We start from the raw sequence: 24,226 nt of genomic DNA on the forward strand, positions 1-24,226 counted from the left end.
ATTACTCTTTCATTTTTCTGTAGCAATTTTCTATGACATCACCTTATCCCACACACACATACCTTTTCTTTACTCATCATGTCACTTGGATTGTAGTCTTTAGGGACAACAGTGTTACCAGAATGCCATGTTATGTTCTCACAGTAAATATTTCTTGTTCGTTGGGAAGACAATAAAACAACTAGGACCTCATCCATTGAAAATGTTTGAGGATGCTGATTAAATAGCATTTAATTACATCTCTCAGTTTATAGAATCAAATAAATAGAATCAAACTAAAAGGATGAGGAATGGAATATTTTAGTCTAAGCTACCTTTGCAAAATGAAGATAAATTTGTATGTATGAGGAATACTTGGAAAGAATAGCCTCTGTCACAAAACTGTTGTGATCATTATTATTAGGAGACTTTGCTGGTGTGGAGAGTTATGTGTTTAGATGTTTTGGTTCAGGTAGGCTAGCCACTGTAACAAAAAAGGAAAACTGCAGCACGTCACTGGCATAATATCACAGTAGAAGGATGTTTCCCACGTAACAGCTCAGTGTGTGGTCGGGGCATGGGGAGGAGGTTTGTTCCAATACGTATTAATTAAGGAACCCAGACTGCTGGCAGCTGTGCTATCTTCAGTTTGTTCCAAGGTATTGCTGAGAATCAATATTTAGCCATTGGCTGAGGAAAGAGCACTAAGGATAGTTTGTGAGCGGCTTTCATGGGTAAGACCAGGACAGGAAGTGGGAAATGTCATTTCTGCTCACATGCCATTGGCTAGAAATGAGTGACATGGCAACACTCAGCTGTGGGAGCAGTTAGGCATTGTGGTCTAGTGTGTGCCTGAAAGAAGAAACCTATTTGATAGTCAGCCTCCCATTGAAGGTTTTTTGTTTTTGTTTAAAATGTTTAAGTTGAAGAGAAATGCAGTGGTTTGAGTATTTAACTGACTCAGTAAGTTTCCTTTCTATGTGAAAAGGATTGTAAGGTCAAGTAAACACAATTAAAATCATGCCACACTATTTATTAACAGTAAGTACAGTAGTATCGCTTGACCAGCTTTCCTTTTGACATTGGCAAAATAAAACAATGTTTAACTGTTAAATTAGATTTGTAATAAGCACCAACACAGAAATCATAGAACTTATTAATTTGCTCATTGGTGATAGATTTAGCCATGACATAGGAGCAGCTTATGTCCAGGACAGATAAAAACAATACCAAATTCAGTCAATCTGATTCCCATTACACATGTATTAACAGATCACATCGTTTCAGTGGGGCCTTATCAGTCAGTTAACAAATATATATGAGTGTTCACATTAATGAGGTTCTACTGCAACTGCTGAGAGGAAACCAAACTAATCAGGAACATACTTTAAAAAGAATAATCTGTAATGTAAGGTTATGTATTTGCCACGCAAAGTTTGGTATTCTAGGTGTTGAAAGGATTAAAAACACACACCTTAAGATACGCAACTTCAAATTGTTGACTGAGCCTGTTACTCTGGTGTGAAATAGAACAGTAAGAACAAAAAAACACAAATGTGGACAGTAAGAAACACTTTAATTTACTAGCACCAAAATCATGGTACAACTTCGAGAGCTGCCCCAAATCACATATAATTGGCTTTTTCTTTTCTTTGTTCTGTTAACCAGGGTCTGTTCTGTGTGACATGAGAATGGTAAGAAACAAACAGAAAAAAACCCACCCCAACTTGGGTTATGTGTCTGTTTTGTTCTCTGGATTCATCCTAACCAAAGAGAAAACTTGTCAGTAATAAGCTAGCAGGTTTAATGTCAACATATTAGATTCAATCACCTGAGTTACACTTAGACTTCATCTTCATGTTTAAAAATAAAAAAGCATGTAATAGAGACTTGGTTTCTGTTGTGACAGATGTTACATAATGATTTGAATTGATTCAGAACCATTCTAAGTAATTCATACAAAAAGGCACTGCAAGTTATGTAATAATTCCGATATATTCAACAGTAATGAGTTTAATGACAATTTGGACAAAGCTAAAACAGTTACAAGCAGCATAAAAAATGTCAGATTCAGTGTTGGGGGAAGTACTCTAAATAATATAAACATATTAGAATATTTAAGAAAAGAAAACCCTAAGGCATTGAGTCTGAGCTGCTTTATTGTATGGCTGTGAGCACTGGTAAGATGGAACAGAAGGGGGACAGTTAGGCTCTCATCCAATAGCATTTGGGGTCCTGAGTATCTTTGCTCCTTAACCCCTACAACCATGTTTCTCAAACTTGATAAATGTGTAGCCAGGTTTTAAAAAGAAAAAGATGCTTGTAATTTCCACAGTGTTAAATTATTTTTATTATAATGTTATTTAAATATTAATGTAGGTCGGGCATGGTGGCTCATGTCTGTAATCCCAGCAGTTTGGGAGGCCAAGACGCGAAGATCACTTGAGGCCAAGTTCGAGACCAGTCTGGGCAACATAGCAAGACCTCCCTACAAAAAATTTTTTGAAAAATTAGCCGAGTGTGGTGGTGCATGCCTGTAATTTTAGCTACTCTGGAGACTGAAGCAGGAAGCTCTTTTGAGCCCAGGAGTTCGAGGCTGCAGTGAGCTGTGATCATGCCATTGTACTCCAGCTTGGGCAATAGAGCGAGACCCTCTCTCTCTCAAAAAAAATTATATATGTAAATATATAGACATTTAAAAAGTTGATCTAAGTTCCTTATGCTCAAGCAAACTTACAAATTCACCATAGAAGATAAACAAAGCTATAAAGTCAAGTGCAGTTTAAATGAACAAGATTAAGATTAGGATCAGGAAGATATTCATGAAGGTGGTGTTTGAGCTGGTTTTTCAAGAATGAGTAAGATGAAGAGCTGAATAAATAGAGGTTAGGAGATAAAGGCCCAGGCAAGGGAAAGAAAGCAGAGGACACAGATAAGTGAGATTACAGTGTATACATGAACAGAATACAGTTCCTTTCGGCTTTGTGTAGGTTTGGGTGGGTGGTACAACATAAAGTGGTAGACTCTTTGGAACTAGATCATAGGGAACTTGAATGTTGGGCCAAGGAATGAGGCCAAGGGCTTCATTCTGTATGAATGGAAATCATGGAAGATATGTGAGCAGAAGAATAAGATAATCAGTACCATATTTTAAATTTTAAAAAATGTTATCTGCAGCAATATTTAAATAAATTAGGAGAAAGAAAAACAAGAATGAAAACCCAGCGAAGAGGTGCACTGCATGAGGTAGGTGTTTGGTTCACTACTATGTTGTCAGGTCCTAGAACACAGTTGGTCCTCAGTGAGTGTGTGTTGAACGAGTATATGATGCCTAATGAAGGGGAGGGGACATCCAGTTACAATGTGTAGGAAATAAAGTCCAGAATAGGTGCTCAGAGTAGAAATTAGAAACCGGAAGCATGGATTTGGGAGTGTCTATAACTAATTGAATGCTTGAGAAATGTCTGAAGATTGTAAAGGAGAGAGAAAGAGTGAACAGGCTAAGGGTAGAGCCTTAACTCCCATAGTAAAGGCTAATTTAAAAGAGAGAAGGTAACAAGGGGAGATCAGAAAGGTGACTCTGGAGATATATTGGCCCAGAAGCCAATGGAGCAGAAAGGAGAGGTACCCATTTGTGCACATCCAGCTGATAAATATTTATTTTGGATTTTGAAATTGAATCCTTTTTTAAGCAGACTGACTTTGAAGGGTTCGTGGGTTCTAGTTATCCTACTGTCAACAATGATTTTAACAGGTACATAAGACTTTATGTTGAGGGCATCAGGGTCAAACCAGGCAAGTGAAGTATATCCCAGAAGAGCGCTAAATGTGGGGAAATTTCAGGATGGAGTTCACATGGTTTGCAATTTAACACACAGTTCTTTGGGACTTCTTGTTACTACATCATTGCACGAAATGCATAATAATTTTAGTATGTTATACACAGTAGTTAAGCAACAGGATAATTATATTAAAAATTGTTTACTTATGAATTCACTGAATGTAGTATCTCTAACAGTGTCCTACCCTAGGATATTTTAAGTGATTATATTAAGTTTTATTTCTAGACAATTTTCATGAAACTTATGTTGCCTAAAGCAGGCACATGGTTCAGTTGTTAAAAAAAATGAAGACATAAGCTCAAAAATAGGCATTGGTTTCTTTATGACTTTGAAAATCATTCTAAATCCTCTTGCTGGAGCATTTACTACACCAGCTAGCAGTAGGACTTAACATTAAATTTTCATTTTGATTAACTCGACTGCAGTTGTTTCTTGGCTGCCTCTTTAGAGCCCACTGTGGAATAAAATTAAAACAGTTTTTATGATACAACAATTTAGTTGCAGAAAATGACATTTTTCTTTTTTCCCTGAATGGCAGTGCATTCTACCTATGGGTTTTCTGCACATACCCCGTAGCTCTGGTTTCCCCCTTCCCGGATCCGTCTTTTATAGTACTACCAGGTTAATTTTCCTAAAGCAGAGCTTTGGTCATTTTCTTATCCAAAACTCTTAAGTGGTTCACCATTGCTTCCCTCTCATCTAAGCCCAACTCATTCTTTAAAGAAGGAATGGCTCAAATACTATAATTTTCCATTTTATGTTTTTCCTGACTTTCTCTGCTGAAGTCCCCATCTCCACCCAAGATTTCTTAGTCCTCTTGCATAGGACTCATCATGTCCTCCTTTACATACAATTACATGGAAACACATCGTACCCTCAAGAATGACTTCTTGAATGCAGGGACGAAGTCTTCTTTATATTTTCTGTCCACTCCCCCATTGGCTTGTGCATAAAATATAGTAAATGTTTGTTGGATAAATGAGAAAGATTTAAAAATAACAAACATGTAAACTGTCCCTTCTCCCATATGCTCGTGATCCTCTTACCCTTGACTTTTTCTTTTTCCCCATAGCACCTCTCCCCTTCTGATTAATTCATAATCTGATTATTCATTTTTGTTGTTGGTATTGGCTGTCTCCTCCCCTTTGGACAGTAAATGCCACAGGTCAGGTATCTTTGTTTTGTTGGATGTTATATCCCTGCCGCCTAGAAGAACAGTGCTTGTCACATTGGTTGAATGAATGAATGAAACTTGAAACCAAAAGTCAGCTTCTCCCTGTCTTTTGGATTATTATCCGTGGTTCTCAAGGTAAGGGACATTGTGGTGTCGGAAGAACAGGGGAGAGGTGCAGGGAGACCTCAAAGTCAGCTTCTGCCACTTACTAGCCATGCAGCTTTGGGCAAGTTTCTTAACTCCTGAAGGTCATTTCCTAACCTATTAACAGATAATATAACCTAAATCACAATGTTTATGTAAGGATTACATTTTAGGGGGGGGAAAGCATATAATAAAATTAATGGCTCTTGTTTCCTGGTCGAGTGTGCCAGATATGTATCTCCACACCTGCTCTGTGAAGCAGGGGCTCTTGGTAACCCATCTCACAGGTGGGCAGGAGGAGTTTCCTGCTCCAGACCACACAGTCGTGAGTAGCAGAACATTGACTGAGACCAGATGTGCCGGACTCTAAACCTGGTGCTTGTAACTCCTCTGCCTACTGTGTATCTTCCCCCTCCCGGCACCCGTCGTACCCCTCCTGGAGGGAGGGAGTGCAGGATGCTGCGTCTAGATCTCTCCTTCCTGCCTTGACATGGTTGAGGGACGCAAAGAGCTCATGAGTACCAGTGGCCTCCAGGGAGGTGTCTGTATGAAAAAGCTGGGTCCTCCCAAATGGTGAAGGGCAGGGGAGCCTGGTTGGAAAAATCCCCCTCGTGAACTGGATCCCAGCAGCCTTCCTGCTAATAATGTACCTCTACTTCCAGGTCTTTTTGTTTCTTTCCCCTCCCTCCCTGTAAAGCTTTTAACTTTGTATTTTGTACTACAAAAATAAAGTGTTCCTGCAGTAAGACTATTTTTAAAAATGTTACTTTATTGGTTTGGAAACAAATTAGATGGTTTATGGCAGTCGTCCTCAAACTGTGGCCCGTGGGCCAAATGCAGCCCGCCGGCCACATGCAACCCGCCGAAGACATTTATCCGGCGTGCTGGGTGTTTTTGCCACTGCTGCCTGTCCTGCTTAGCAGCCAACTCTTCCCGGGCCCACAGTGGGCATGTGTGGAATGTGCGCTGCACTCTCCAATGGCCCTCAAACAGTCTGAGGGACAGTGAACTTGCACCCTGTTTAAAAAGTTTGAGGACCCCTGGTTTATGGTTAGAATAACCAAGTTAATCATTACAGCCTCTTCTTTTTATTGAGAAAATACTGAAACTTTTAAGAATTTTTGAGAGATCTATAAATGCCATTTCAAAACACACAGTTAAATCACTAATAACTTAATTAGATAATATAGTTAATGTCAAAAATAAGGAAGGCTGAAAACAATTAGCCTTTTCAGGTATTTTCATTGAGCATTTAAAATTACTAAACCAGGATTAATGAGATGGATTATTTCAGCATCTAAAAAATATCTTTTAAGTTTTAAGGAATGGATTTCTCTTTTGAAATAGTATGTCATCAGTTCAAAGGCTAAAAAATTACTTCAGAAAATATTAAATGAAAAATAATTTTTATGTTATAAATTTTTATTATTTTTAATTGATTGGAAAGTTTGGAGGCCAGAGAGAACTGGCAAAAACATATAAAATTTAAAAGGAAGTATAGGCATTTAATTTCAAGTACCCTTTCAACAGAGAGATAAATTGATTATTTTCAGTTGCTTTATTATAGTGTTTAAAAGCATAAGCTTTGGAATCCCTCTGACATAGGTTTGAATCCTTGCTTTTCTGCTTATTAATCTGTGTGCTTAGACATGTTACTTAATGTTCTGAACCTTGATTTTTCTCACCTGTATACCAAGACAAATACCTACTTCCTAAAGTTATCTTTTTTAAAAAAAAAAAAGTTATCTTATTCCATGAAATAATACATGCAAAGCATCTAAACAGTGTTTGATGTATTGCTGGCACTTAACTAATGTTCCATTATCATGGAAATATAACTATTTAAGTATAATGAAGTATGTGTCTCTGCAAATAGGAAACATTTTTGTGGAGTCCCATATGTAATACAATTGTCGACTTAGTATGGAGTACCTTTTTTTCTAAACCAATTCAGAGGTGAACTTTATCTCATCTTGGAATGAACTATCAGCTTCTACATTGATGAAGTTTTTTTTTAACTAATGACATTTTATTGCAGAGTATGGAGTAAGCAGATGTGAATTCCACGTTTCTTATGTAAAATTATATTTTCTAGGAGAATGCATAGAAGGGCTGCGGGAAAATGACTACCTTCTGATTCATTCGTGCCGTCAGTGGACCACCATCACTGCCCATAGCCTGGAAGAGGGGCACTATGTCATTGGGCCAAAGATAGAGATTCCGGTACATTATGCAGGTAAGACTCGTCTTCCTGGGCAAGAAAAGGCAGAGAGAGGAAGGGGACTTGAATAGCTATTTTTTTTCCCTCTAGGATTATCTATAAACTAGAGAGTATAATGACTTAGAAAAAGAATCAGATACTTTTGTGTAGTTATTTTATGAAACAGTGAAAGCTCAAATTCATTTTGTCACAGGTATTTCTGACAAATACATGCAGTTAAAAGAGGATTCTTATTAGGTATTTATAATATGAAAATTTTGCAAACACGAAGAACTTCTCTTTAGTCTTGGCATTAAAATCAGTATATGTAGTTAACCTCTAAGCTGTATGTGGTCCTGAGAGTAACCCTTTACACAACTTGAATGTTGCTTTTGTGAATGACTTTGTAAGGACTTCACAAGATACCATTTCACAAAGGAGCATTGTGGTCTGGCTTTAAACGTATGGGATTGTAGTTTAGATACCTGGACATGTCCCTCTTTTTGACTAGGCATTTAGAACATAGGCAACTGAGAACACCACAATGCATTGTTAAATAAAGGTAATAGCTGCCTTCTTACCTCACTTTGGACTCCATTCAGTGTAACAAGGCCATTTAACGGATTTTTATGGAGCAAATTCTTTGTGCCAGCACTGTTGTAGGAGCTTAAGATACGTCTGGTGGCTTGAATAAACTTGTAGTAGTAGTGGCTTTTAAATGCAGTATTTAAAAAAATATGTTACCCTACACTTTCTTCTACTGTGTTATAGTTCATTGTATGAAGGCTCTTAACCTTTTTTTGTGTTATTCAATTTTTTTTTTTTTGAGACAGGCTCTCGCTTTGTTGCCCAAGTGGCACAATCATAGCCCACCGCAGCCCTGAATTGATGGGCTCAAATGATCTTCCCACCTCAATACAGGCATGAGCCATCACTCCCCACCCAATTTTTTGAAAGTCTGTAGCAGACATTTTTAATCAACTAGCCATAAATTTTGTAGCCCTAGACTACCATTGTGTTTTTGAGTGACACCTCTATAATGCCCAGAGAGTTATCTGTTTAGAAAAGGGACCTTGCTGTAATTCCCACTGTCTAGACAGTAGCAAATGGTATTTGCTGAATAAATATTTAACGAATTCATGAATGAATGATTTGGTACCTTTTTGATTCCTAGGAGTCTTCTATTGCCAGTGTGACCCAGCTTCTCAAAAATCCTTCTCATTCAAAAAACGTATAACAGAGAATTTCTGTGGCCTAAAATTTTGTTCCATAGGAGTAGCCTTACATCTATGAGATTGGGAGCCAGGCAAACGGGCCAGTGTTTGTAGGGGCAGAGAACAAAACAAACATTCTATCCTGCCCAATCTCTCCTCTCACAACAGGTGAGCTCTGCATTATTTTTAGCAGGCTCCAAACTCTGGTTTCTGTCTTTGTGGAAAACCAAAAAGAAAGGTAAGTTACTACATTCCTTCATTATATATACTATTTTACCTAGTCTGCCGTACTCTTCTATTAATAGATTAAGTTTTAGTCTTTTCCCCAAAACCATCGTGAAGAGCTCTGTCATGTCAGTCTTCCCAAAAAGAATGCTTTCATCTCATCGTTTCCCCAAATCCCTTTAGAGACTTCACACTGCCACCGGGTTCTTTGACTTACTGCCGAAGGCCCTCCAGGGACCGGTTCTAGTCTACTTCTCCAGACTTATCTTTCCTACTCCCACTCTAGCTAGATTAGTCATCTCACTGTTTCCTGAACATACTAGACGCTTTTCCACTTACATCATCCCCCAGCTGGACTTGCCTCTGCCGCCCTGCCGCTTCTCACAGCCCGCCATGGCATCGGGAGGCTGCAGGCATCCTCTGCTGCCCCATGTGGTCACATTCATTTGGCCCACGTCCTCAGTCTTTGTCCAGTTGCCTTTCACTGTGTACACGCGTGTCTTCACTCATCAGTTGAGCTATACATTCTTTAACCAGTTACACCAATTCTAAGATAACTCCTGATAATCCGTTGGATCCATACACAAAAGATATCATTCTTTGTGGCCATGGATGCTCGAACTAGGGATCTCAGCTGTGGCTACACATTGGAATCAATCACTTGGGGAGCTTTAAATAGATTGGTGCCTGGGTCCCACCCCCAGAGGTACTGGGCTAATTGTTCCGGAGTGTGATCTGGGCCACAGGATCTTAAAAGCTCCCCCTTGGTTAAAATATGCAACCACTGTTGGGAGCCCATTGTTCTGGAATGGGCATCCACAATGTCAGATGATAAGATTTCCCAAGACACCTGCAAATATTTGCAAATGTTTTAGGATTTGGGACATTTTTCTTTTATCAATAGCCATCCAGCCTCTACTGGTAAGAAAGATTATGGTATGTTTAGCAGCTTACTCTTGATCTATAAGGAAGATAACGATATACCTGACCAAGAAACCAGGCATCATGTTGCATGTGATATTTTTTTTTAATGTAATTGAGATGCCAATGCTAAAAGGAAACATGGGCACTAAGATCATACCACTTTACCTGAAAAGAGAGAAAGTATATTCCAGAAAGAAGAACTTGAAATAGGACCAAATGATTTACAAGATCATTTGCCATTAGATAAAATGGAATGAAGGGTTGGTCATGAGTGTCTAAATTTTCTCAGCTGTCTTCCTGAATTGCTTTAGCAAGAAGCTTAGGTAGAAGTTTTGAGGTTCAAATAGACACAGTTGATCTTTTTGTTTTGGGTTTCACATATTAAGATGGGACCAAGAAACTTGTTTTATAAAGACAAAGTTAGTGATGTACTTGTTTTTAAAAAATATCCTATAGGGTAGGCTAATAGGTCAGTAGAGTGCAATATGCTTTAATTACAATGTAATTAAGACTTTTAAGTCTTGACATGATTGATCCTTTCAGTGGTTATTTGGGGTATAATTTTTTTCCAAAGAATATGTTGTTATTAGGTTCAGCCTAATTTGTTATTGGTTCAGCCCTTGGAAGAAAGAGAGCATAAAGTATGTTGTGGAGACCAAAAATATCATTTATGTCTCCCTAGCTTATTTATGCTCTAATTTTAATTAGTAGAGGAATCCCTTATCCATGCATATTTTACTAATTTGTCAGGATTTCATCTAGGTTGAGATTAATCTCACATTCTTTGAGGAACATTCATAAATAGTAATTAAATATGTTTAACATAATTGTAATGCCCACCAGCTTTGTAACCAAACAACCTAGTTCCAGTTGTAGTAGTTCTGCCATTTTCTGTCTGTGTTATTTTGGGCAAGTTACTAAACCTCTCTAAATCTTTATTTCCTCATCTCTAAAGTGGAGATAATTATAGTGCCTTTCTCTTAGGGTGGTTGTGAAGATTGAAAGAGATAATACAGGTGAAACAGCTTTCAGAGGGCTACCACTTAATAAGTCTTCCATTAGTGTTAATGGTGATGCTGATGATTATGATAGCAACACAGTGCTTCTAAGGATTTAACTCTTTACCTTGCACTACTAATTACAAGTCAAATTGCTTTTCTGCTCATTAAAGCCAGTTGAATCCTGATATCCCTCAATGTTGTGGCTGCTGTTTTTTGTTTTGCTTTTTTAACTTTTGATTTTGAGGTTGCAAAAGTATAATGTACTTCCTTATGCCATTTACTCAGTTTTACCCATTTTTAGCATCATTTTGCCACATTTGTTTTTTAATCATTCTTTCCCTCCTCCCCCCACCAACTGCTTATATAAATATACACACATAGACCCATTTTTTTTTTGACTCGTTTGAGAATAGACAGCATACATCCCCCCTACTTCACTGTGCATTTCCTAAGAGCGTGGATATCCTCTTATGTAACCACAGTACTGTCAGCAAATTCAGGACACATAATACTTTAATCTACAGACCATGTTCCAGTTTTGTTAGTTGTCTCAATAATGTCCTTTATGGCATTTTTCCTCTCCAGGACAGTACCCAGTCTAGGACCACTTAACTGTATTTCACTATTCTGTCTCTATAGTTTCCTTTAATCTGGAGCAAGTTCCTCAGCTATCCTTGTGTTTCATGATATAGACATTTTTGAAGAGTACAGACGCATTGTTTTCTAGAATAGCCCTCAATTTGGGTTCGCCTGTCTCCTCATGGTTGGATTCAGGTTACACATTTTTGAGTGCATTGCTACATATGTGATGGTGTGTCCGTCTTAGGAATCACATCTGGAGGCAAGGAATGTCTGTTTGCCCCATATTGATAATGTTCGTTTTGATCACTTGGTTAAGGTGTTGTCTGATTTCTCTGCTATACAATTAACATTTACTTTGTGATTACTAGGAAGTTTGAGAGGAGGTACTTTTAGACTCTCTCTTACTCTTTGTCTAAATCTTCCCTTCTCTCTTCCCACCTATACCCCTTGTTAAGCAGCTATCGATGATTTCTGTCTGATTCAGCTTTTACTATGAGAATGGCAAAATGGTGCTTTTCTAACTTAATCCCATCGTTCCTTCTTATATTTATTAGTTGTCATTTTACTGTAAGGAAAAGTGTTTCCTTCTCTCCGATTTATGCATTTATTTAGTTACCTGTTGTTATCAACATAGACATGGATTCTTATGTCATTCAGTGTGTTATATTACTGTCCTTATTTATTCGATGTTCAAATTGTCCCATATTTGGCCATTTGGGCACATGCTGGCAACTGTATCTCTGTGACATGCCCCCTTCATTTTTTTGAGCATGTCCTTGTTTTCTGGCATTGGTAGCAACCAATCTTTTCAATCAGTATACTGTTTCAGTTAGATATCTTTCACTGCACGATTCCAGGCAATTCTCCTCACTCTGTGATCTTTGTTAAGGGGGTCCCTTGAAGTTGGGCAGTGCACAGCCTGGGCAGCCATGCTCAGCTCTATTCACATATATTTTGGACAGTGGTAAAAGTCACTATTTTTAAGAAATCACAGTTCAGAGGGCTGTTCCATATTCTTCATCAGAAATTTTCATGAAATATTTCACATAGAAATAATTTCATCATACTTTGAGAAAAGATAAATACAGTTTTGAAGTTCCTATCAGTGGTGGTAGTAAGAATCTCCTTATACCGAATTCTGGCATTATTAGATATGCTTTAGGAAAATAAAGACTTCCTCATTCTGGTAAAATAAGTTTTTAATTTTGGAGAAAAGGTATTTTCTTGGTAAAACAAATTATTGATTCAGGGAGAGAAGGTGTCCAGTCACATATTTTGCTAACAATAGAGAACCTACTGAGGAAAAATTGGCATAGCATTTAGAAAAGAGATTTCTTTCACACAAGTTTCATTTAAAAGGCATCAAAGATAAATTTAATCTAAACTCTCTAACTTCACATTGCTACCAAAAGGGTAAAGGTTTCCTAAGAAACGTACAGTCCAGAACTCAGAATTTTTCTGCATTGTGCATGCTCAGAACATGCAGCTCAGAACTGCCTGGCACTGCGTCAGACGCTGCAAATTCACCCTGCACTCCCACTCCTCTCCCAGTCTTGTATCCTGACTTCTTAAACAAAAACATCTATTAAAAAATAAATAAATAAATAAACTAGCAGCTTTAGCCAAGAATTTCTAAAAGTCGATGATTTTCATTTTATTATATAATTTAGGTTATGCATCAAATTCCTTTTGTCTCTGCAGCACTGCATGGTCAGTGAAGAACATCCCAGGTTGGTCACCACTAAAAGCTCATGTCTCGGGGTCCCCATGTACACTAACCCCTTCTAGGGCCTGAAACCTAATTTAGTGTGTATAATTTGACATTTAAAAAAAATGAATATAAACCAAAAGCCCCACAAAAACCCGGATCTGCTGTTCCGTGTCTGGAGTTTTATTTATCCTTTGAAGCTCCAAGTCCCCGCTATATAAAATGGAGATTTGCCTCAGAAAATGATATGAAGATTCTCTGTGATCTAACTTGTATAAATGGCTCAGCATGGTGCTGGCACATAAGGAGTATTAAATCAATGATAACTTCCCCCCTCTCTCTCACCTCTCATGAAAACCCTCTACAGAGACACAGCTTTGAGAAACCAAGTGGATCAGAATGTGAGGTGTCTGCCTGTTTGTGGTCTACCAATTTGCAAAGTAATGCAATTCTGAGTGGGTTTATGAAAATTTAAATCATACGATGGCATGCCCGCTGTCATCATGGATGAACAGATTGCTCCGTGAACACAAGCATCTGAGATGAACTCCAGCCATGTTTGGCTTCTATTTTTAAATTTTCATCCTCCTGCAAGTCTGGTGAATCTGTAACAAGCTAAAGTGATCTCAGTACTTCCCCCTAGTTGCAATATGTACAGAAATAAACGACACTCCAGCGCAGTGTTGGTGAGAATTGCTTATGCAGTCTTCAAGGCCCTTACTCAGCAAGCACCTGGATTTATGTCGGCAGCACTTGTTTTTAAAAATGCGGGATATGCCATGTCTGTCTCTCGGGCAAAATTATAGTAATGTGGCATCTAACATAACCTTGAATTGTAATTACTGAACAAAAGGAAGTGTTGAAACAAGCTAATTTTATTCTCTTGGGTTGCCAGTTTAATTAGCATGAATCATCCATTTACAAAAGTAGCTACTAGTGTTGAACAACACTTTGTGTACTTTTTCTGTTACATGGGATAAAGCTTATGTGATAAAATGGAAAACTTTCTTTTTAAATGCCCTAAGAACTAACCCAGTATTCTGAGGAATATTTGTCTCAGCTAGTTTTGCTATTAATAAATATTAGATATCTAAGACATAACCATTTTTCATGATTGACTCTAGGTTACAGTTAACGACTAAAGGTTATTTACTGCTTACAATTTCCTAGGCACTTTGTTAATTCAGCATTTTACTTTTATTACTTCATATAACTTTCACAGCAAAACATGAGGTGGGTTCTGTTACCTACATTTCGCACAAGTACAAACTGAGGTTCAGAGATATTAAGTATCTTGTGATATTACATAGTCAGTAACTGTGATTTGAACAGTTCTGCCCAACTTCACCACTGACCCCTAGAAAGTGCAAGAAAGCACTTTCCACATGGAAAGCTTCTAACCATCCTAGAGAGGTCTGTTAGAATTAGCCAATAAGTTGAGTAAAGTTTCCACTTTTTGTCCCTTCCACATGTTGCTTCCCACTTGTATTCAGACTGTAGGGAAAAATTAAGGAGATGTGTTAAGTCTTGACCTTTTCAGACTTATAAGCCATCTGCATACAGGTGATATTCCCATCTCTGAATAAATTACAGGGAAGATGCAAAACAAGAAGAGCTTCCAGGAGAGCCCCTTTGGCTGTAAAGGGGGAAGCTGCTGGGCCCAGGGGGGTGGTCATGTTAGAGGCTGAGGAAAGAGTCTTTAAAGTGTTGACTGAGGAAATTGGTGATCTTCAGCAGGGCAGTCTTAACCAACAAAATGGAGGGAAATTCGCTTACAAAAAGGGGTTAAACAGGCCGGGCGCGGTGGCTCACGCCTGTAATCCTAGCACTTTGGGAGGCCAAGGCAGGCGGATCGCTCAAGGTCAGGAGTTCGAAACCAGCCTGAGCGAGACCCCGTCTCTACCAAAAATAGAAAGAAATTAATTGACCAACTAAAAATATATATACAAAAAATTAACTGGGCATGGTGGTGCATGCCTGTAGTCCCAGCTACTCGGGAGGCTGAGGCAGTAGGATCGCTGAGCCCAGGAGTCTGAGGTTGCTGTGAGCCAGGCTGACGCCACGGCACTCACTCTAGCCTGGGCAACAAAGTGAGACTCTGTCTCAAAAAAAAAAAAAAAAAAGGGGGGGTTAAAAAGGAGTGGAAGGTAAGACAATAAGCAAGGACCAACTATTAAGATGTTTTATATTAAAGGGAAGCAGAGAGAGAGAGAGAAGACATAGGAGTGAAAGGCTTTTGAATATTTCATTTTTTAAGAATCATGAAATCTGTGGAATCTTTCTAGGCTAAGGGGAATGATTCAGAAGAGAAAAGAGAGAGAAACTAAGAGGTATTTGTTATTCTCTCCATCTCCATTTCATTACCTATTTACATTTTTATAGCTGCTGTGACATAGTGTTTGTGGTCAAACAGAAGGAGAATGTGTCTTTCACACATTGGTATGCATGCTCGCGTTGTAACATCCTCAAAACAAGGATGAAGAAACTCTGTAAGCACATTGGCCAGAATAATGGAGTTAGGATTGTCACTAGTCTTTGGTATGTTGCTTTCTAGTCTCCTATAATGGCTTAAGAATAATAAGCTCAAAGAAATGTGAATGCGAATGATATTCATGATGAGATGCTGTTAGGGAATGATTTTGATTTAACTTGTTAGTTGTGATATCGGTATTATAGTTACGATGGAAAATATCCTTATTTTTTAGAGGGACATACTGAATTATTTAAGGGGAAAATGTGATAATTTATAAAATACTTTGGCAAAAATAAAAATTGAAGAATATCTGGCATACTGTTAAAGTTGTTAAATCTAGCTAAAGGGTGTATGGGTGTTCATTACCTTAAGTAAAGTGAAAAATTGATGACATAGCGACCAGCGGCAAAGGGAATTACATTATTGACCTCTCACCTTACCTGGTATTCTCATCAAAACCACTCTGCCAACCACCCTTGAATCTTATTTATAGTCTAAGTAATTTTTTTATGAGTGAATCTTCATCCTTCACTGGGTTGCTTTGTTCCAGTGTTAAATGTTTGTGGCAACAACCCAGTGAAAGGTGAAACTCAGGAAGAAATGATTGTGTGTTCACAATAAGATGGAACCATCCCAACTAGTGGCTTCCTACAGAGATCTAATTGTCCCAGCTGTGGCTAGTTTCTAGGGGCTGACCCAGTTGGTGGTAACGATTTAAATATTAAAGGGGTTTGGTGGGTGCATATAAAACTTGGGAAGAAATGAACTATTTTTTTCATTATTTTCTTAAAATAAGAGGTTTATGAGAGAGACGGAGAGGAAGTAATCTGAGCAAATACATTGGAAAGTTATTTGGTGTTAAATGAAGTAAGACTCTTGAATGTTCTATAAATGCTAGTAAAATAATAAACATTTTAGAATCCCTTTTTTGCTGTTTTCACGTTTCAGCCTGTTTACTCTCAAAATCCTTGCAAATCATATACTGGATCTACAAACAGAAAATATAGTATTAAGAAAAAGTACAAAAACTCTTGCACAAAACAGGAATGGCATCTGGGCTTCAAAACACCTAGGCTGCTGTTTTCTATTTCTTTTCTACTTGTATTTAGGTACTCAGTGGGAAGTTGGTACTTGAAAAGGCTAACTCCAGTTCAAGTGTAATTTAGCCTATGAGATAATGTGATAAACATCAGGTGGAAAGTTTGAACAAGCTCCCTGTGACCATACTGTTAATGGAGTGTTTATAGCATAGGTGGGAATGTGTTTGTCTCACTTCATAATTTGATTTCCATATTGGATTTGTACCTCTAAGAAGTAGTGACCTTTTAAAAGGTTCCCTTTTTAGGAATTGCTTTGAGCTTTCTCTATTTGTGGAAAACAGACCTAATGGGTTCCCAAACTAATGGCAGTGCTAGTAACACTTCCTGAAGTCACTGAGCTCAATTTCTTAGGATTGGAATCACTTGCCTTTATGATTCACTCTCCAGGGAAGTTGTGCGTTGGCTTTCTGTTAAACCTCTGACCCATCTCCCTGGTTGTTGGGTGTATTCTAACAGAAAAACAACAAACCATGTGTACCGTGTGAACTTTTCTGACATTTGGGGCAAGAGGGTAGATGATTCAGACACGTTCATGTTGATTTTTTTAGTAAGGTATACATTACGCAGTGCCTCCAACGTGTTCGAACTGGTTTACAGAACCCCGTGGGGTTTGTCCCTAATAGTGTGAGACAAGCAAAATAAACACAGAGCTTTTATTTTCTAGATGTTAAAAATCATTGTAGGTAAATGAAATGCAGTGGGCACATAAACATTTGAAATATTCCATTCCTCCATTCCATGCCTTTTACATTTTGTAAGTTTAATACTCAGTGGCAGTTATGCTTTTCCTTATATATAGCCCTTCACACCATTTCATAGTCCCAACTCTTTTCCATTAATGAATCCAGCCACCTTGTGTGGGAATCTCGATCCTCGGTCCACCTGGGGCTCTTCCCTGGCCCCCAAAGTAATCGTATGCCAAGTCTTGTTAATTGTCCTTCCACAGTCCCTGTCGAAGCTGCTCCCCTTTCCCAACCTTCCCTGACTGTGTCTCACCTGCTTTAGAGACCCAGGTGCCTGCCTTTCCTCCTCCAGTCAATCATCTGTGTTGTTGTTAGATTTTTTTTTCCAAGTATGACTCTACTATTCCACCAGCTGGCCAGGACTTCTCAGAGCTGTTCCCCATGCAAGTAGGAACTCTGGTCTAAAGCCGGGCCCTTCTGAGGTCTGCTGTTCACTCGACTAAAAGCACGGCTCTCCAGGAGATACCCAGCGGACACTTGCTGCTGCGGGCCGTGTCGCTCAGACAGGTTCTGCCCTGCCGTATCCCATGCTTCTACTTGGACAGCTCACACGTCATGGTCACCACCCAGTTGTGAGATCTTGCCCCCGCCACCCAACCTTCTTCAGGAAGCTTTTCCTAATCTTCCATACCATATAGTTACAGTCCTAACTCTCGAGAGTCTCCGTAACAATTTGTACCCAAGGGGGTTTCTGTCTTGCTCTTACTCTTCTTCCCACTACTGAGTGCTCCTCGAGGGGCAGTCCTCTCTCGCACGGCATCTAACACAGGCTTGAATACTTTAAGGGCTCAATAAATACTTTTGACCCCACTGAAACTGATTCATCTTTAAAGGGCAGACTTTTCTTGGGTAGGTTTACAAAGATGCCTGTGAACTACGTGGAGAGCGAGTCTGGTCTCAGACTTGAATCAGACAGATGCAGCTCTAAGACATTGACAGTGACAGGTGACCGTCACACAGAGGTGCAGACAGAATGCCACAGAACTGTTGAATAAGGAGCAGTGGCTTCTCTCCAGGAGTGGGAGGTGAGGACCTTCAAGTGAACAAGGGAGAAAAGGGCATTCTAGACAGAGTACCAGCTGAACTAAGCTTTGGATTATGGGTAACAGAGAAGGTAAATTAAATGGTTTGTGGGATAGAGAGGAAGGAATATTTAGGAGATAAAGTTAGAAGCCTAGTTTCAAGCAAATTCTAGACTTAATTATGGGAACTGTAATCTCTGTGCCTTGGGGAGTTCCTCTAGAATCTGCATTTTAAAAAGATTACACAAGGGCAACCCCCCACCCCTGCAGGTGTCTTAAATTTGGTCAGGTGTGGAGGCTTAGAAGATGGCGAAAAATTGCAGGTGGGAAAACCGGTTAGGAAGTTGTTAAAATAAACTTGATGAAAGATAATGAAGACCTGAACTAGGCTGGGGGGGAGGGCAGGGGAGATGTTAATGAGGTAAAAATTGATATTTAGATAAGAGGAACAAGGGAAAAGGAGAGAAAGATAATTCTGAGAATTTTAAGAACTTTTTTTCCAGTTTTTAAGAAACAGATTTTTAAAAAAATTAACCTCCTAGGTATAGACAGTTGCTTTTGCACACTTTTCCTTATTCTGTTTATTATTAGGAAGAATTTTCCAAGTTCTTCCTTATAAGAAATAGAGTGAGAAAGTAAAGATTTTGATTTCTTTTAAAAAACCGTTGTGATCTTTTGGGACCCTAAGGGCCTTCTTGTTCCTGTCATCTCAGATATGGGACCTCTAGACTAAACAAGAATGTTCTTATCCATTTAATTCTCCATCCTGCCAGGTATGTCGTAGGTAGGAGTTCCACAGAAAAGTGTATTTGGAGTAAAGGATCAGATGAGAGAAAAAAATGGCATACAAAAATCTCAGGCTCTTAAAGATTGACATCATCAAGATTTAATAGTTTTACCTATATTTGGCAACTACTTATTTTCTACGTCCAGTAGGAATTCTTTGTTCTAAGGGTCAAAATCTAGAAAAACATGATGAGTTGAATGAAATATTCTGGTCATGTATTTTCAGTACTGTGGTACATTTCTCTGTGTGGGAGAGTGTATGTGTTGTAGGTTTACTCACTATGATCAAAACATCTGTTACGGAATCTGTCCATTTTTAACTCTGTTACTTTCTTAGGAAAAAGAATGATTGTTTTCTTTCTTTGACGTAGACCAGTCATTCTCATTCCAGTTGAAAGTTCGTACCCACTTCTCCATGCTGGGAACATTTGGCAGCCTCTAGATATATTTTTGATTTTCACAGCTGGAGAATGGGATAATACTGCAATCTGGCAGGTAGAAACCAAGGGTGCTACTAAACATCCCACAATGCATAGGACAGCCCCCACAACAAATCAGCCAGCCCCAAATGTCAATGATAACTGAGGTGGAAAAATCCAGATATTTTAATATTGTTATTATCTTTATTATTACTGATAATCATTTTATTTTCTGTTCCATTAACAAAAAATTCTCACTTTTTGGACAGAGAGCACCAGACAAACATTGTTTAGAACATTAGCATCAGACTTGATTTCTAAAACATAACAAGTCATTGCCCAGACTGGGGGGGTGGGGTGGAAAGAAAGCTCAACAGGTTGCAAATCAACATTACTTTCTGCACATACCTCATAAGACTGATAGCAACCGTGTGTGTCATGGCAGAAAAATTCAGGGGGCAGCTGTAGAGCAGTCCCTTTGGTTGCAAAAGCGTTGTTTGTCTTCCAGAAGTATCCTGGGTCTTTACTTCTTCCTTTATTTTCAAAAAGGGTGTATCTGTAAATGCCTAGAATAAACAGATTTTAAAAGAGTTAAAACAACCTTGCAAACCTGGTCTACCTGCTTCAGAGTACAATATACATCTACATGACAGGTGGTTCTTAAAATGCTGTTGAAATTAAGAATTTAAGATGTGTCCGTGTGAAGTCAAGATCTGGAACTTCCTCTCCCAGCTCCCCCTGCCCCAAATGCATCACCATTTCTCTTGTATTGCTAATTCTCCTCCCTTCCCAACATTTTAATAATAGCATTTTTTTTTAAAGTTAGAGCAACTACATAGGGAGTCAAATCTAAGGAGAGATTCCATTGAAGCGTTATTGCTGTAGGTCTGTGTATCTATCCAGATGTTAACTGAGTAATTGAAGACCTGCTAGATACTGGGCAGTGGATGCAGAGGGTGAGGGGACAGTAGAGACAAGGCAGTGGTGGCAGTTAGGACCCACCATAGCGAGTATTCAGGGAGCACCTCCCGTGCAGTGGCTGGGCCAGTGCATTACACATTGCCATCATCTCATTTAATACAGAGACTGTCCTTTTCCGGATGAGGAAAGCAGGCTTTGGGATTTTAGCCAAGGTCCTACCGTCAAGAGATGGTGAAGTCGAGGTTCAAACCCACAGCCCCCCAATTGCAGAGCCGAGCACTCAACCTGCAACCTGCAACCTGCAGCCCACTGCAGTGGCCAGATGGCAGTGTTCTTGTGACCATGCTGGGTTTGGACTGACTCCTGTCAGCAGTGAGCTCATTCCCGTGATACTGTATTTATGTTTTAGAGAGAACTCTTTGTCAGCAGGTGGAGACAGCCCTTTGTGGCTGGCAGATTGCATAAGTAAAGTGGAAATAGCAAATAATACATTCCATTGTTCCCTGAGTCTGCTGAGGATTCTGGATTCTCACGGACAGGCTGTCTGAATCAGGAAGAGAAGGATGATATGCTCTCAGCTATGCGAAAGCATTTCGATTGAGGCTATAGTTGTTCTTTTCTGGTTTTCCATCCCTCCTTTACCTTTAAGCCTCTTGTCAGCCACACTATATAGGTAGTGTTCTTAGCAGGAGCGCTTCTAATGGAAAAAGCTCACAAACGCCAGGGCTTTTTGTTCCTCCTCCCTGCCATTGGAGCACCAAGCAGAACAGAAGGGTCTTCTGTATTTTCCCAAGATATAAGTGGGCTTGGGAGAGAGCAGTCCTTTTACTTGAGCAAAAACCTTGTATCTGAACTAAGAGAGCAGACAACTATGGAAACTTAAAGAATGAAGACATTTGAACTACAGAATTCCTGGCATTTATCACTTTATCACTTCACTTCACCTCACCCCACCCCATCTCTTCCTACACACACACACACACACACACACACACACACACACACACACACACACAGTAGACTTATTGTGAGATGGTAGAAGGAAAATCAGATGATGCATTTTACCTGTTACAGGAAACATTAAGAAATTATCTTTTGGCCAGGCGCAGTGGCGTATGCCTGTAATCCTAACACTCTGGGAGGCCAAGGTGGGCAAATTGTTTGAGCTCAGGAGTTCGAGACCAGCCTGAGCAAAAGCCAGACCCTGTCTCTACTAAAAAAAATAGAAAGAAATTAGTTGGACAACTAAAAATATGTAGAAAAAATTAGCCAGGCATGGTGACGCATGCCTGTAGTCCCAGCTACTCGGGAGGCTGAGACAGGAGGATCTCGGGAGGCTGAGGCAGGAGGATTGCTTGAGCCCAGGAGTTTGAGGTTGCTGTGAGCTAGGCTGACTCTCTGGGACTCTAGCCCCGGCAACAGGTTGAGACTCTTGCTCTGTCTCAAAAAAAAAAAAAGAAAAAGAAAAAGAAATTACCTTTTATATTGTGGTTCTGGTGAGTTCCCATGTGGTAGCCACTGAGCATGTTGCCATGTAGAGGGACTTCCACTAGTGCTGCTAAAGTCCAGTCACCTGGGACCACCGTCTTCATGTTTAGCAGCTGGGCAGACTTTGAATTACACAGGCTCCAAGATGTCCAGGTGGCAGGGACCACCTTGGGTCAGTTTTGTGATTCCTGACAAAGACTTAAGTTCATCCCCTTCTTCTTTATGGCTTAAAACAAACAACAACAGCAATGACATAGTTCTGACCTCATTAGAATCATGAACAAGATAAGGGTTCCCACTTTTACTTCCACTCCTCAGTGGCCTAACACCTTGGATTTTTCTTCCCAACTAAAGTAAATACTAAAATGTCAGTGTATACAGGAGGTTCATTGTCCTGGCTCATCCTCTAAGGGACTATGTGGTCTTATATACCTTGTCTAACTTTTCTGTACTTCAATTTCATTATTTATAAAATTGATAGGTGTTTGTCATGGGATTAAATGAATAAATTCTTAAATGGTTGAACAGTTGAATACATGAACAAGTATTGAATTACTACATGTCTTATTCCCCATGTGGAATTGTTCTCAAAGGCATATATTATACAGAATAATTTTTATTTTTAGAATCATTCAGGCATTTTACTTTCACCTTTCATCCTCTACTTTCTGCCTTTCCTTATCTTGATGTACATAGTTCTCAAGAGGTAGCTGCTTAAAATTAATGCAGATCTTAGTTGCTTTTGTTGGAGCTCTACTGTTTTGCTCAAACCTAAGAAAAGGTCTAGCATTAGATCTAGCATGGTTCATTTACTGTGAGTTTGACTTAAGCTAGAGGTAGAACATAATCATATGGGCACATGTTGACAAGGGGAATACCACTTGCAAAGTGGGTGGGGAGTTTAGTCATTGATCCAGGAACACCTAAGCTTATATTTAGAAAACCAACCTGCAAATTAAAAGAGCACTGTTGTCCAGAGCAAGAAGGGGAGTGATATGTAATGACTGAACACAATGTAAAAACTTGGCTAGCTGCCCAGAAAAGGAATCTGTGACTGTGTGACCTTACTTTGTGTTCATCAGAGTGTCACCTTTCTAACATCTACTTGAATTCCTCATGTCTTTGAAGACCATACATGAAACATCTGATAGGAGATTTGTGTGAATACCGGGTTCATGGTCTTTTGTGGAAGCTGAAACTTTTTACATCTGAGAACTCAACTGAGCCATATCTCTGTTATTTATGAAAGCTGTTGAAATCACACACCAGTTTTTAAGCATTCAAAGCTCCCAGGCAGTGTATTGGCAAAATGCAATCTGTAAGGGCATTGTCCATCAATAATGAACACTGTGTTGGCATGGTTTACTTAGGTAGAATGTATTTTGAATTTTGAAACTATTGAATTTTGCCAGAAATTTTTATCTGTAGTTTTATAAGGCCTTGAAGACTAATCTACAAACATAATTATAAGAGACTTCCCCTAAATTGACAGTAAGTCTGGTCTGCTGGAAAGCAGGTGATGGAAAATTGCCAAGTTCATCTCTCTCTGGAGGTTGAGAAGAAATCAGGATGGCACATAGTACCAACCTTAGAGGTTTTTCTTATAGAAATGCTTGTGGGTGGCTAGAGCCTAGAGCCCAACATGTGTCAGCTGTTCACTTTTGGCAGCAGCTTTTTCCAGATGCCTTATTTTCAGGTGACTTTGCTTGTAATAGTATCCCTGAAGACCTGGAAATTTCACTTGTTTCACTACTTCTTCTCAGAGTCTTCTTGGGAAAATGTTGAAGAAGAGTAAATGTAGGGGTTTTTTTTCCTCCTTTTTTTAGAATTTGCCCAAATCATAAGATGATGTCGAATAGGTATTGCCCAAAGAGAGAAAGTTCTCTTCACCCTCTGCACCATTTCCCACTGGTTTCTGCCAGTGAAGTAGGGGAGGGACGTGGCACCTATGTGTTCTGCTGTTTCCTGGAGAACTCAGCCAAGAGAACCGGGAAGCAAGGTGCGCAGCAGGAAGTGCCTGTTACTCCTTGTCTCCCTTGACACATCACCTTAAAGAATATGTTGATCGCCACTGGAATGTTTGGGGATTTGAGCTCTGCATAGCCTTGTCTAAGCTATACTGGGGTTCCATTGACTTTATACTCTTGTCTGTTCCATGGTGTTTGTCTCAGTCTGTTCAGGCTGCTATAACAAAAATACCATAGAGTGGGTGGCTTATAAACAAAAATGTATTCTCACAGTTCTGGAGGCTGGGAAGTCCTGGATCAAGGCATGGGCAGAT

At 39.3% G+C, this 24,226-nt stretch overlaps 1 protein-coding gene across 2 annotated transcripts in view; it reads left to right on the forward strand.

Moving 5' to 3' along the window:
* Nucleotides 1-24,226, forward strand: part of GAREM1 (GRB2 associated regulator of MAPK1 subtype 1) — a 177,464-nt gene that overhangs the window by 55,239 nt on the left and 97,999 nt on the right. For both annotated transcript variants that reach the window (XM_012782572.3, XM_012782573.3), the window contains exon 2: nucleotides 7,235-7,375. In XM_012782572.3, coding sequence (XP_012638026.1) covers nucleotides 7,235-7,375 — 141 coding nt within the window. The remainder of the gene's footprint in view (nucleotides 1-7,234; nucleotides 7,376-24,226) is intronic.

This window comes from Microcebus murinus, chromosome 17 (assembly GCF_040939455.1).
Source record: "Microcebus murinus isolate Inina chromosome 17, M.murinus_Inina_mat1.0, whole genome shotgun sequence".
NCBI lineage: Eukaryota > Metazoa > Chordata > Mammalia > Primates > Cheirogaleidae > Microcebus > Microcebus murinus.